This window comes from Gymnoscopelus microlampas (assembly GCF_963454915.1).
Source record: "Gymnoscopelus microlampas genome assembly, chromosome: 7".
Lineage (NCBI taxonomy): Eukaryota > Metazoa > Chordata > Actinopteri > Myctophiformes > Myctophidae > Gymnoscopelus > Gymnoscopelus microlampas.
Window position 1 is genome coordinate 51,479,070 of NC_139944.1, and position 13,965 is coordinate 51,493,034.

The 13,965-nt window shown below is 43.7% G+C and overlaps 1 protein-coding gene across 2 annotated transcripts; it reads left to right on the top strand.

Moving 5' to 3' along the window:
* Positions 1 to 3,591: 3,591 nt before the first annotated feature.
* Positions 3,592 to 13,509, top strand: LOC311048166 (lumican). 2 transcript variants are annotated; one of them, XM_084061250.1, is made up of 5 exons: positions 3,592 to 3,667; positions 5,334 to 5,693; positions 7,014 to 7,338; positions 8,864 to 9,184; positions 12,905 to 13,509. In XM_084061250.1, exons 2-5 carry the CDS (start codon positions 5,367 to 5,369, stop codon positions 13,054 to 13,056), a joined length of 1,125 nt encoding a protein of 374 aa, XP_083917376.1. In that variant the 5' UTR covers positions 3,592 to 3,667; positions 5,334 to 5,366; the 3' UTR covers positions 13,057 to 13,509. The 2 variants fall into 2 exon arrangements, with proteins under 2 accessions (XP_083917376.1, XP_083917375.1); XM_084061249.1 differs by lacking the exon at positions 3,592 to 3,667 and adding an exon at positions 3,682 to 3,896.
* The last annotated feature ends 456 nt before the right edge of the window (positions 13,510 to 13,965 follow it).

Here is a 13,965-nt window from a genome sequence, read left to right on the forward strand (position 1 = left end):
CCCAGGTGCATCCATGTGATGTTTTATTATTTATGATGACAATACTTCTGTTCTTTTACTCAAGTAAATTTTGAATACTGGACTTTCACTTGTATTTCTGCATGATGGTATTGATACTTGTATTTAAGTAAAAACAATTGGGGTACTTTTTCCACCACTGTAATGTTTTACACCTGTAAACGCGTGATGTGACGATAAAGTTGATTCTGAATACTGTAACAAGTTGTAATTAATGATCTGTTTACATGGAACCAGTGACATTTCCAAAGTTCCACAATGGCACGTCTCACTGGAATTTCAAAAGAATCGCTCACAGCTTGCGTGGTACTGTATACAGGAAACATTATTCAATGGTGGACTTTATGTGGAGTGAGTGAAGGTATTATTCATGTGTCTGTCTGGCTAATGTAATGAAAGGTGTTATTCTGGACCTGAGGGATCACAGCCACCAGAGGATGGGAGGTGTTTTCCATTTCCTTGTGTTTATGATTCACAGCCCATCATCAGTGGTGGAAGAAGTACTCAGAGATTTTACTTAAGTAAAAGTAGCAATACCACAATATAAAGATACTCTGTTACAAGTAAAAGGCTTGTGTTCAAAGTGTTACTTAGTAAAAGTACAAAAGTAAAATAAATAAATAAATCATCATCAAAATATACTTGCATACCAAAAGTAAAAGCACTAAAATGTTTGAAAATAGACTAGGTATGAAATAGGGCTAAAGTGGTTAATGTATGTTTTATAATATAATAATGTATATCTGCAAAGTTACTATAGCAACTGAAGTTTTCAAATAATTGTAGTGGAGTAAAAGTACAATATTTGCCTCTGAGATGTATAGTGGAGTAAAAGTAAAAGTACTGAACATTGGAAATAGCGCCATGTAAATTAAAAAATACCTCAAAACTGTACTGAAGTACAGCACTTGAGTAAAAGTAATGATGTTCTTGTTGTGTGATGTGTTTTGATTCTCTTGTAACTTTGTGTTGAAAGGTGCTGTGTCATTTCAAAGCTTTATTACTCAAATAAAGCTTTACTATGTTTTAAAAACATAGGGATGTAATTGTGTCCTAATTGTCTTCCAGACTAAACCATCAATCGTGGATGATGTTTGTTTGTTTTTCAATTCGACTACAGCACCATATCACCATATGAAGATGACATTATTTTCAGACATGATATTTTCGTTCCTCTCAAATGTTGGTCTCCCCCGTGCTGTGTGGAGACAATGTGCGGTCGGCTGGTTGGTATCACTGTCTGTCAGGCCTTTACCAGAGAGAGCACACAGACAGACACTCCTGTGGCTTGAGCTCCCCAAATATCCCCTCCAAAGACCACAATGTTTATACAGCATTACCACTATTACCACTTATAAGGGCACACACACACACACACACACACACACACACGGACACGGACACGCACGCGCACACGCACACGCACACACACACACACACACACACACACACACACACACACACACACACACACACACACACACACACACACACACAGAGATAGACCTATAATGATGACTTGCTTTGTTTCTTCTGGTAAGTCGATCAAAAGTATATTAATAAAGGCTTGAGGTTGGATTCATGGTGAGCTGTTACGTATTCCTCATCAGTAAATTACTAGTGTCTTAGCTGTGACTAAAATAGTCTTTGTGTGGTTGGAAAACAGCCCAAGGAATGGACGACCAATTCCACAAGCACAGCAGTGGTGGTCCGCTGATTGTAATCTGGAAGTCGATCAGGTTCCATGTCTGAAGGATCCTATAAATAATCTCTTCTGACATTCCTGAACGTGATTATAAACAAAGGCTGGATTTCGCACACGTTGCTATTCCTCATAGTTGTACTAGAGGGCGCTCCTTCCACATTGGATGGAGTGTGCGAGCTAGAGCATGCGCATACACTCACACACACATAAACGTACGCACGCACGCACGCACACACACACACACACACACACACACACACACACACACACACACACACACACACACACACACACACACACACACACACACACACACACACACACACACACACACACACACACACACACACACACACACACACACACACACACACACACACACTGTTGACTGCAGTCATCCATCACAGTAAACACCTGATCCAAGTCCAAACCAAACAATTTTACATCCATGTCCAGTACCAGTACGTCATCACTGCTGCTGAACATTGACTTTTCAGAGTTGTTTACACTGGAGATTCAATATGCTGGACGGGGCTCGTCTCTCTCATCAGAATCTTGCCAATTCTCCATTGTTTCGAACCTATAAACTCACTTTACAGCTCGACAAGAACTGAACCGCGTTTGTTTATACCAGGTATATTCGATTGTTAAGACGTGACGTTGCGCCCCGCTAGAATAACTTCCGGGTCCAAGTGTTTTAATGTTAATAATAATAATGTTAAATCATAATAATAAATAAATACTTTGTACTTCTATGATATTAGCATTAAGACCCTTATTAACCCTCAATGGTTCATTTCTGAAAAAGGAGGTTATTGTAAAAAGATTTACGGGTTCCAACATGTTGTTTACAATGAAGAGTGGACGGCGCTGGTGCCTTTTGGACCCGGACGTGACATCGGACTACAAAATTACGTCAGACTTAAGAACCGAATAGCCACACACCTCTGATTGTCAGTGGTGTAAAGTAACTAAGTACGCTTTTGGTACTTTAAGTACATTTTGATACCAATACTTTTGTACTTGTACTTTAAGTACATTTTGAATTCCGGACTTTTACTTGCAACAGAGTATTTATACATTGCAGTATTGATACTTTTACTTACTGTAAGTAAAACATTTGAGTACTTTTTCCACCACTGCTGATTGTAACCAGCGGGGTTCCTTGATCAAAACCCAGAGAAACCCCTTTCATACCGAAGCAAGGTCATTATTGAACCAGGGAATAACCCATGTTTGACCCCTCTCCACACCCACACAGAAATTTCCAGTGTCATTGCTTTGTTGTAAAAAATGGGTATTACTTTCACTCACACATGCATGCGCACACACACACACACACACACACACACACACACACACACACACACACACACACACACACACACACACACACACACACACACACACACACACACACACACACACACACACACACACACACACCCCCAAAAACAAGGACACACACACACACACACACACACACACACACACACACACACACACACTACAGTGGTCTCTTTGGCTCCCCAGGTACTCTCTGGCTTCTGTGTCTGCTGTAGCCCGAACTCACAGACTGAAAAAGCAAGTGGCTCACACGCTGTGTGAGTGCACACAGACACAGACAAACTGTGTGGATGATACTTTCTGTATGAAAGCATACTGTATACAAACGTATGTATATTGAGTGAAAGCTTCACTGCATCCTAATTCAAAGGCTATGCAGTATCTGTGTCTTCTTCCCTGTCTGCCTGGCTTTAGCATCCCTCCCCCCGTTGTATTTTTCCATGGCAACACACGTTTCCACCAAATGTTGTGAGTTTAAAGAGTTACCTTTAGGCTGTGACCAAGAGGAAGGAGTGAATGGAGGAAGATTAATAGGGGAGTGCTGCATGTGTGTCTGGGGTGGCAACGTTTAAAGTGAAGGAATGCAACAGACAGTGGGTAAATACACACACACACACACACACACACACACACACACACACACACACACACACACACACACACACACACACACACACACACACACACACACACACACACACACACACACACACACACACACACACACACCTCCGTGCTTCACCTCCATTACAGAGGCACACGGAACATTTTGAAAAGCATCGAGGAACTGTCTCCCTCCCCGTTCTCTATAGCACCAGATCAACAGGTATGTTTCCATCATTCATTCTCATCTCCAGATAGATTTAACTCCACAGATCTCCACAGCTCTGTGCCGCTTCAAGTGCTAAATGGAAAACTTTAAGACCTACAGTATAGTGTGTGCATCTAGGCATAATAGTACACAGTCAACATCCTGAGTGTTCATTTATCTCTGAGGGTTTTTAAGATCTGTTTTGTTTGATTGCATGAACTGATTTCACATGATGGCTGAGCATCCTCTGTTCCATGCAAAGAATGTGTGACGTGTGATTTTCCTTGATGATGATGGTCTCTTCTTGCACTTGCAACGTCACAAACGTCATTGCGTGTTTAGACGGTGTGCAGGATGTGTTTTTTTTTTTCAATAACGTTTGATCTGTCCGTCCCTCTGCTACGCACCTGTAGCCTACCTACAAATAGATGTGTGAAAGTGTTCATCTGTTAAGAGATATCATCATCTGGTCAGCACACATGCAGTAAAGGTCTGAGCATAAAGCACATTAATAACAAAGACACAAGTAGCACAGTATTTGAAATATGGTTATTAGCATGCTGACAAAGTCAATGTTCTTGATGATGCTGTCTTTTGTCACTGGCTCGTATACAATAACTAAATGTGTGCGTGCATGTGTGCGTGCGTGCGCGACTGCGCGTGCGTGTGCAGCATGTGCACTCGTGCTCACATGTCTCTCGGTGATGATATCGTAACCAGCTGCAGCTGTGCACGCAGGAAAAACTGCATTCTTCTGCCTCATACCCAGATGCTTGTCCGTATACAAAATGGAGCGATGCGGTGCACAATACTTTCCCCATCTTAAACAATATTATCTTTCAGTTTTTTTTTACTCTTTCCCACTCAACCATGTACTGTGTGAATTGACTGCATGATACACAGAGAAGCTACTGCCAGTTACCAGTATCATCTCACACTGAGTTTTTCCTCTTCATGTGGGTTTTTTGAGGCTTTGGTTTGTATTGGAAATTATGAGTCTGTAATGCCAGGAACACAGCAGCAAGAACTGTGTTCTGCCACGACTAGAGAAGGCTTTAAAATCTTCTCCACTTCTGACTTCCTGTCCGCGTGTGATTCCACAAGGATACGTTTGGCAACAGTTCTCTACATCAATGGTTCTCAACCTTTCCAGGCCCCAAAATAATCATATTTGAACTGGGGACCCCCCACCCTGACAAGCACTTGGAATTGTAGGAGTTGAGGCATTATATTTTGTTTGACTCGTTTCCACAGATAAAGATTTTCCACAGATACATTTTTTGAAATTGAGATCTACAGGCTCACGAGGCTTGTAGATATGCTATTTTCTCCCCCCTTCTCTCTCTCCCCATTTCCTGTCAGCCCACTGTAATCTATCAATAAAGGCCAAAATATCTTTAAAAAAAGAAAAGTAACTATCATCTGGGGACCCCCTCCCCCCAGACCCCACAGGTTGAGAACCACTGCTCTACATAATCTGTCTCCATGGCTGACTTGGCTGGCTGTGCTGCTGTTCTGCTGGTGTTCCTGTGTGTGTGGGACTGCATGGGCCCCGCCCAGGCCACCACCATAGAAGACCTGGACTATGGAGGCGTTCCTCTGTGGATCAACCGGATGCTGGGTGAGCCCAGCGTGCTGAGCCTGCAGGGCCGTGCCATCGACTCGGCCTGGTACCGAGCCAACAACCCCCAGGCCTGCCCCCTGGCGTGTGACTGTCCAATCCAGTGGCCCACAGCCGTCTACTGTGACCACAGAGCACTGACGGAGACACCCGACGACCTGCCTGCTAGAACTCAGTACCTGTTCCTGCAGGTAAGAAAACTACATGCCTGCTAGAACCCAATACCCGTTCCTACAGGTGAGAAAACTACCTGCCTGCTAGAACCCAATACCTGTTCCTACAGGTAAGAAAACTACCTGCCTGCTAGAACCCAATACCTGTTCCTACAGGTAAGAAAACTACCTGCCTGCTAGAACCCAATACCTATTCCTACAGGTAAGAAAACGACCTGCCTGCTAGAACCCAATACCTATTCCTATACAGGTAAGAAAACTACCTGCCTGCTATATAACTCAATACCTATTTCTACAGGTAAGAAAACTACCTGCCTGCTATAGAACTCAATACCTATTCCTACAGATAAGAAAAATGAAGCGTTGCGTTAGTTCATGCAGGGCACAGGAGTCATATACGCCTCAGCTGTAATCAGCTGTCAGTCTGCTGATTACTTTCAATCAGCCACCCTTTTCTTCACACCAATCACACCTCATTCCCTCAACATCAATTACATATACTGTAGTTATATACTGTAGTTATAGCAGGATACATATTCAGGGATTTACTTCCTTGGCCTACTGGCGGCATGCACAAGAAATTTGCTGCTGATCGGTCCAGTTATTTGTGAGATTACATATGAATGCTGTTCTACACGGCTTGCCCCATAGGAGCCACGCCGCAGAAAACCATCATCTATTATGTTCTTTTCAGACCTCCCAAAACAAACTGATACGACTTCTCTGCCTTAAGACCCACCTTATTCCAGCACACTTTGCTAGTTTTGGACGGCTCAGGGTAGAAGACAGGGTTAAGCAAATATCACTGGGATTGGTATTCAACATAGTCAAAGAGACAGTGCCCTCAGTGCCCTTAATACCCTCATACCTGTCGAACTACTTCTCCAAAGTGAGTGAAAGCCACAACACTAGAGGGAGCGACCATGATCTGGTACCACCCAAATTTAGAACAAACATGGGAAAGTTCTCATTCTACTGCTCTGCCACCAAAATATGGAATGCCCTGACACCATCCATTAAAGGATGTGTAACACTGGGTTCTTTCAAAATTGGCCTGAAAAAACATCTATCAGGAGACCGCAAGGGGAGGTAAATGTAATTGTCCCATCTCTTTTGTACATATAGTGTTTGAATTTCTTATTATAGTTATTATAGTTTTATTTGGTATGCTATGTTGATGAATTGAATACATAGGACCACAATGGAAACAAGTCCCCAGGATTTATTTTGTGTTATCCTTTTAGCTTTTATCCTTTTGTCTCCCTGTACCACGTACTGTTTACATTTCTGACTAATAAAATATTCAATCAATCAATCAATCAATCTTCTTGTTTTCAGGCCAACAACATCTCGTCTCTGTCGTCGTCCATCCTGGCCAACATCACGGGTCTACGCTGGCTCATTCTAGACCACAACCAGCTGCAGAACGACAAGCTGGACCAGACGGCCTTGCAGAATGCAACGAGGCTGCGCTACCTGTTTGCGAACCACAACCACCTGACCTCGGTGCCGAGGGATCTGCCGGCGGGGCTCAGGCAGCTGAGACTGGCACACAACCACATCAACACCATCGGCCCCGGAACGTTCCAGAACCTCCGCAACCTCACTCTGCTGTTGCTGCAGGGCAACCGTCTGCAGACCATCACACAGGAAGACTTCACAGGTAATGTCCATCGTGCCCTTGTTAGTATACACATCTAGAGTATACAATGCAATATACACAACTGGAACCAAAACTGGCTCTTCAGAGTGATGACATAGAAGAATGTGATTTTGGTTCCAGAAAGAACCTTTCAGACCATTTATTTGAATGGTTCTATAAAGAACCCAAACCCCTTAAACCGTATAAACGTCATAAACCGGCTGAAATGTATTTGTTGAAAATAGCAGATCTACAAGCTCACAACATGTCGCACCGCTACGCGTTGTGAGCTTGTAGATCTGCTATTTTTGATGAATGTCTACATATTAAGACATGGTTTAAGAGTTTGACCGTTCCTCAAATCATTTTGACAAAAAACTCCCAAGACGGAAAACAGGTGATCGCTTGGGACGGACCAAACGTCAACAAGTGACGGGTACCCTTGCAGGGTCACATTGACTATAGGGGGGATGTGAGGTACGATTCTGTCCCTATCGGCACATATCTCGAACAGCGTTGAGTCGTCTGAAGTGGACTTGCTCGCCTAATGGCTCCCTCGGAGGTGCTTCTCGTGGCTCAAGTCCGCTTCTGACGGCTGTTTTTTTTGCGGAGCCGTCACCTTTTTACGTCTTAGGTTTGAGAACAGCACTTCCGCATTCCTGAAGTGTGGAAGTGACTGGGACGTCGTCAGATGACCCCGCGAGGCTACAAGAAGTCCCAAGAAGTCACTATAGGCCGTTTTGGGAGTGAGAGTGTGTTGCAACAACATATTCTCACACATAGGTGTCATTTATTGCTGCTCTGTAATTTTCACTTCCTAATGCGTCACTAAAGGACTCCTATAGGACTACAAAAACTACAACGCACGTAATAGAGCTTCAAACACTACTCGAATCAGATGATTGACAGTCCGCGTCCGTGGCTTACCTGGTAGCAGCACTTAACTAGTAACCGCAACCTTTTTCTTTTCTCTCTCTGCACAGTTTTTGTGAGGTTAGGGTTAGGATTAGGGTTAGGTTTAGGCATAGTTTTGTCAACATGCGATGCCGCCATCACGTCCCGTCTCAGGGCTGCTACCAAAGCGGCCTTGGGAGTGAGGACGGGTTGGTTGCAACGAATATATAGTAACATAGAGAATCACACAATCACTCAGTCACCACCTTACCCTAATGCCCCCCGCTCTGAGTGTTGGTATAATTATATAACATTGTGGTAAAAAAGGGGGATCCCCTTGGGAAAAGTCTTGCAGTCATAGCCGCCTTAAACAACAGGCGTCCCTGAAGAGGCCTGAGTGTCTACTGCTGTTTGTCATTGTTATTGTTATTGCGGTTGTATTACTGTCACTGTGTGCTGCTGTATGTAATGTTGTCTGACAATGCTGTGGAAAGGAATTTCCCCTTGTGGGGAGTCTAACAGTCTAAACTCTGATAGGGTCAAATTAGACTCTTATACGGGTAAATTGCTGTGCAGGAAGATTCATTATCTTGTATTCGACATCAGTTTTGACCTCTTTGTAACTCTTCCGTCCTCTCAACACATCTCTCAGGTCTGGTCAGTCTGAACCTGTTGGACCTCAGCGGGAACCTGTTCTCCTCTGTACCCCGGCACCTATCCCCCTCCGTCCAACAGCTCTATCTGTCCAACAACTCTCTGAGCGAGTTGAGGGAGGACGGCTTTGCCGGGTTCCTGGGTCTCAAGTACCTGCGTCTGAGTCGCTGTGGCCTGCGGAGCCCCAGACTCCAGCCGCAGGTCTTCTTCAACCTCACCAGCCTGGTGGAGCTGGACCTCTCCTACAACAAGCTCACCACCGTACCTCCCGTGCCCACCACACTGCAGTATCTGTACCTGGAGGCCAATGAAATACAAGGTTAACCTCTTGAGCCCTACTGTATATGTGCTATGTTGTACATTTAATAGTGATAATAGCAAATATATAAGTGTTATTGTCTCCGCCAGGCCGAAAGGCATGGCGAGAGAGTATGTTTTGCACCCTGTCCGTATGTCGGTCCGTCCGTCTGTCCGTGTGTCCATCTGTCTGTGAGCAGCTAATGTCCGGCACCGTTGGCCCAGTCGCTGCGAAACTGTGCACACACACTCACTGGATGCCAATTCACATTTTTCAGATTGGCCTGTTATAGCGCCACCAGGAGGTTGATTTGTGCAAAACCCATTTTTTGATACTACCCCTACAGATTTTGTCCAAACATCACACAAATCGGTACAGAGTATCTCTATAGTCATTTGATCAACACGGATATTCCATCCTGATTGGCTAAGATTGCCTTCCAAAGTTTGCAGGATTGATTCAGTGACATTTTGCACGCATATTCCCACTAGGCCGAGGAAGAAATGCCACCCTTATCACATTGGCCTGTTATAGCGCCACCAGCAGGTTTAATTTAGCAAAACACATTTTTGGAACAAAATCAAAAATCACGAATGCAGTGTCCGATTGCCGTGAAAGGCCTAAAGAAGAAATGCCACCCTTTTCACATTGGCCTATTATAGCGCCACCCGGATTCCACAATAACCTACCTGACCTGGCGGAGACCTGTGCTCCGAGGAGCACTTTTTCTTGTTGACATTATTTTTGCTAAATGTTCACATATGTTTTTAAGTGTGAACTCAAACATACACGTACACATGTACACGTACATTGCAGAGCTACATGGTCTTATTCTTCTGCCTACACATACTGTACGTCATGTCCTAGTATGAGCGAATAGGGGAAGGGGATCAACGTCACGTGATGCCTTTGTTTGGCCCCAAAAAAACCTCAGCTGTCCAGAATTCGGGCCAAACAAAGGTGCTTATTAAGTCAAAAACCCGGATGTCTGTCTCAAAGAATAGCTCTGCCCAAGGCCAGAGGATTCTCCTTTGGATGAGTGGTATAGACGTTTGTTTTCCCAGTGCAGGGAAACCCTGGTTCGTATCCAGGTGATTACATTTGGGGGCTCATCCGGGATCAGGTGACTGAGCAGAGCAGCCCTGCCTGAAGCCTAGAATCCTGATATTTCCCTTAGCCAGCGGGGGATTCCCCTTTGGCTGAGCAGCAGAGGTTTGTTTTCTCCGTGCATCCCTGTGGCTCCATACACACACATGGATGCACTCAAATTGCACATACTTTACTCTTAATGGCGTCGCTGACATCATGACGGCTCTTGTGAGTTGTGAATCCCCAAAGCCCAGTTCAGGGTAACACGCACGCACAGGCTTTACAATTAAGCAGAACAGATGCCTTTAGTGCAACAATGCACTAACAACATCAGTCAAAGTTATGTGGCAGACTATCAGGGGAGAGCCGACACCTCCTCAAAAACCCTACAACGAGAGGGAGGAGAGGAGAGGAGAGGAAATGTGGAAAATGTGACAGGAGCAGCAGGCAGCTAATGCTCAACCAGCTGCCTGCTGGACAAGCCCAGGACCCTGAGAGGAGGAGGAGGAGCCATGGGCTGGGATAGGCTGCAAGTCACGAGAGAGAGAGAGAGAGAGAGAGAGAGAGAGAGAGAGAGAGAGAGAGAGAGAGAGAGAGAGAGAGAGAGAGAGAGAGAGAGGGGGGAGAGAGAGAGAGAGAGAGAGAGAGAGAGAGAGAGAGAGAGAGAGAGAGAGAGAGAGAGAGAGAGAGAGAGAGAGAGAGAGAGAGAGAAAGAGACAGAGAGAGACAGAGAGAGAGAGAGAGAGAGAGAGAGAGAGAGAGAGAGAGAGAGAACGGAGAGCAAGTATGCATGCACAGAGCTCAGGGAGGAGAACGAGGGAGACGTGGAAAGAAGAGAAGGGAGAGGAGAGGAGAGGAGAGGAGAGGAAATGATGGGTGGATGCTGAGAGGGAAAGTAGGTTAGTGAAGAAGAAGAGAGAGTGAATTCTAAAAACATCTGCACGGTTGCCAAAGCACACTCTGTTCCTCTCTTCAGATTTCCTCTTTCTAAGTCCAGTGTATACTTCATCTAACATCCTTTCTCCTCCCTAAGCTCTGTGTTATTGGCCCCAAAATGTTAGATTTTCTAAAATAAAATCAGCAAGAGTAAGAATTACAAATCAGCTACCGTAAAAGAAAGAAAGAAGCTGCGTCTGTTCTTTCAGGGTGTAGGCTACGTCGAAGTATGAATCTGTCATTCTCTCTTTCCTCCAATGGTGGAAAAAGTACTCAAATGTTTAACCCAAGTAAAAGTATCAATACTTCAGTGTAGAAGTACTCTGTTACAAGTAAAAGTCCGGAATTCAAAATTGACTTGAGTAAAAGTACAAAAGTAAGATGTGACGCGTTGTGAGCTTGTAGATCGGCTATTTTCAAATGGCAGGTATAAAATGGGGCTAAAGTGGTTAATGTAACCACTGCAAAGTAACTGCAAAGTAACTAGTAACTAAAGTTTTCAAATAATTGTAGTGGAGTAAAAGTACAATATTTGCCTCTGAGATGTAGTAAAAGTAAAAGTATAGGCAATTGGAAATACTACTAAAGTAAAAGTACCTAAAAATTGTACTCAAGTACTGTACTTGAGTAAATGTACTTAGTTACTTTACACCACTGCTTTCCTCCTCGGACAGATATCATTCATTCATATCGTAGCAGAAGGGAGGCACCGAAAAGATTCTGACTGCTTAAAAGATGAAGCTTTAGCGCCAGCCTGTGGAGCATATCCAGGCACGTCCCAAGAAGAACTGCGTTAAGCAGTGATTTTTCTGGCTCGCAGAGGGAATGTGCTCTGGGCAACGCGAGAGAATGTGTTTTTGCTTTTCAATTAGTCTCAGCGGTCCATAGCAGAGAGAGAGAGAGAGAGAGAGAGGGGCTGGCGCTATGACCGGCTGTTCTGTTTGGAGACAAACAGTCAGACGGGAGAGCGGGAAGAACTTCCTCAAAAACACACACCTCACCGTCTAGCTATCAGCCTGACAGCTACCGTGGTTCCTGTTGTCTGCCAAACCCCTAAGAGCTGGCTGAGACCATGTCGGATGGATTGAAGTGAGGGAGCCGGAGAGAGAGTGTTATGTTTGTCTGCTTCCTAACAGTATGTCCTAACCGCAGCACCTGTATGCCATCTAATAGTAAATGCAGATTGTGCTGAGAACAAGTGAGCTATTCTCTTTAGTCAGTCGCGCTAAACACACAAGATCCCCATGAGAACTTTCAACCTACGGCAAAGACGTGGTGCGTGACACAGAAACAGCTCTGTTCACTGTTCCAGGATTTACAGCTTTGGCTCGCCACAAGCCACTGGTCTTTAATAGACTCTGGATTGATGATATAATCATTTTTCATATTTTAAAAACTCTATACACTTTAAATATCACTTATGGTATCTTGCCGTATCACCTAAATGTGATGTTTTCATCTCTAAAATATTTAATTCTTCTCAAGTTAGCTAAAAAGCTAAACAGTCTGTTTAGGGCGTAGCAACATGGCTGCCAAGTGACGTCAACGTTAGCGGACATTCTATTGTTACGTTAGACATCGCAGAGTTTATTGTCCGTTGAATCCATGTTCCATGTGGAACATCCTGTCCTGTGTTCTGTCTATAAAAGAAGGCAATTCACTTTAGTTAGTAATACGTTTGTAATGATGAGGAATGTTTCTGTCTCTTCCCCATAGAGTTCAACGTGACTAGTTTTTGCAGAGAGGTGGGTCCTCTCTCCTACTCACGGATGAAGATCCTCCGACTAGATGGAAACAAGATGTCCTACCACCAGCTGCCCCCGGAATGGGTCTTCTGCCTCAGAGTGCTGCACCATATATACATCTGAAGGGTCATATATAGGCTACTTTAAAAAAAAGTTTTTTTGTCATACACCAGGTTTTTATACAGTATGATGTCTTCTTCTGAACAATAATTCTAACAAATTGTGGTTCATATTACAGATCAGACTTTGGTTCTTAGTTCAAGCTACTCCGCTTTTTAGAATTTCTGTTTCATTTTGTTTACATCGATTTGTGGAAAGGTGCTGTGCTTATATGAACATCCTAGATTCTCAGGTATGGCCTAGTCAGTTTGACAGTATTTTTCTTTTTGGGAACAAGCATGTTTTGAGAATGTGCCTTGAGCCTTGACTATCTCCCACATCCGTGGCAACTGTGCTATGATTACTGTACATAGATGTACAGTACCTAGATATTTCTTCACCTAATACTTTCTTGTTGTTGTTATTCTTTCGTTCTTTCTTTTGTTATACTGTTGCTCCAATGTTGAAGAACCAACACCAAAGAATCTTACTCTTCTGTACTTGTATGAGATGTAACGAATAAAATCTTATATCTCTTGAAAATTGAAACGCTTGAATCTCTGACTCTATTGCCCGAAACTATATAAAACCAAACAGGATTAAGCCTGATTTATACTTACCCAAAATAGCCTCTGCAAGCTCACAATGTGTCGCAGTGTGTGTCTGCCTAAAACCCCTCAGCTGTTCTAAAATCACTGTAAAGCACTGCCTTGCGTGGCTTATTACTTTTATAAAACACAAACAAGAAGATACCGAATGGTGATTATTGTAAATATACCTTTATAAAAGTGAAATGAATCGATACTGAGCAACTGCATGGCCTATTCCTCTCCTAAAACCTTACCAGAAACTGTATTTAAATCAACATTCTCTGCTTGGTGCAGTAATTTGCTTGGTGCAGTAATTTGCTTGGTGCAGTAATACGAATACATT

What these genes read in the sequence shown, in the direction of transcription:
- LOC311048166 (XM_084061250.1), top strand. Translation starts at nt 5,367, where the DNA reads ATGGCTGACTTGGCTGGCTGTGCTGCTGTTCTGCTGGTGTTCCTGTGT. An exon ending in CTCAGTACCTGTTCCTGCAG is followed by an intron (nt 5,694 to 7,013) that starts GTAAGAAAACTA and finishes TCTTGTTTTCAG; the next exon opens with GCCAACAACATCTCGTCTCT. An exon ending in CACACAGGAAGACTTCACAG is followed by an intron (nt 7,339 to 8,863) that starts GTAATGTCCATC and finishes CACATCTCTCAG; the next exon opens with GTCTGGTCAGTCTGAACCTG.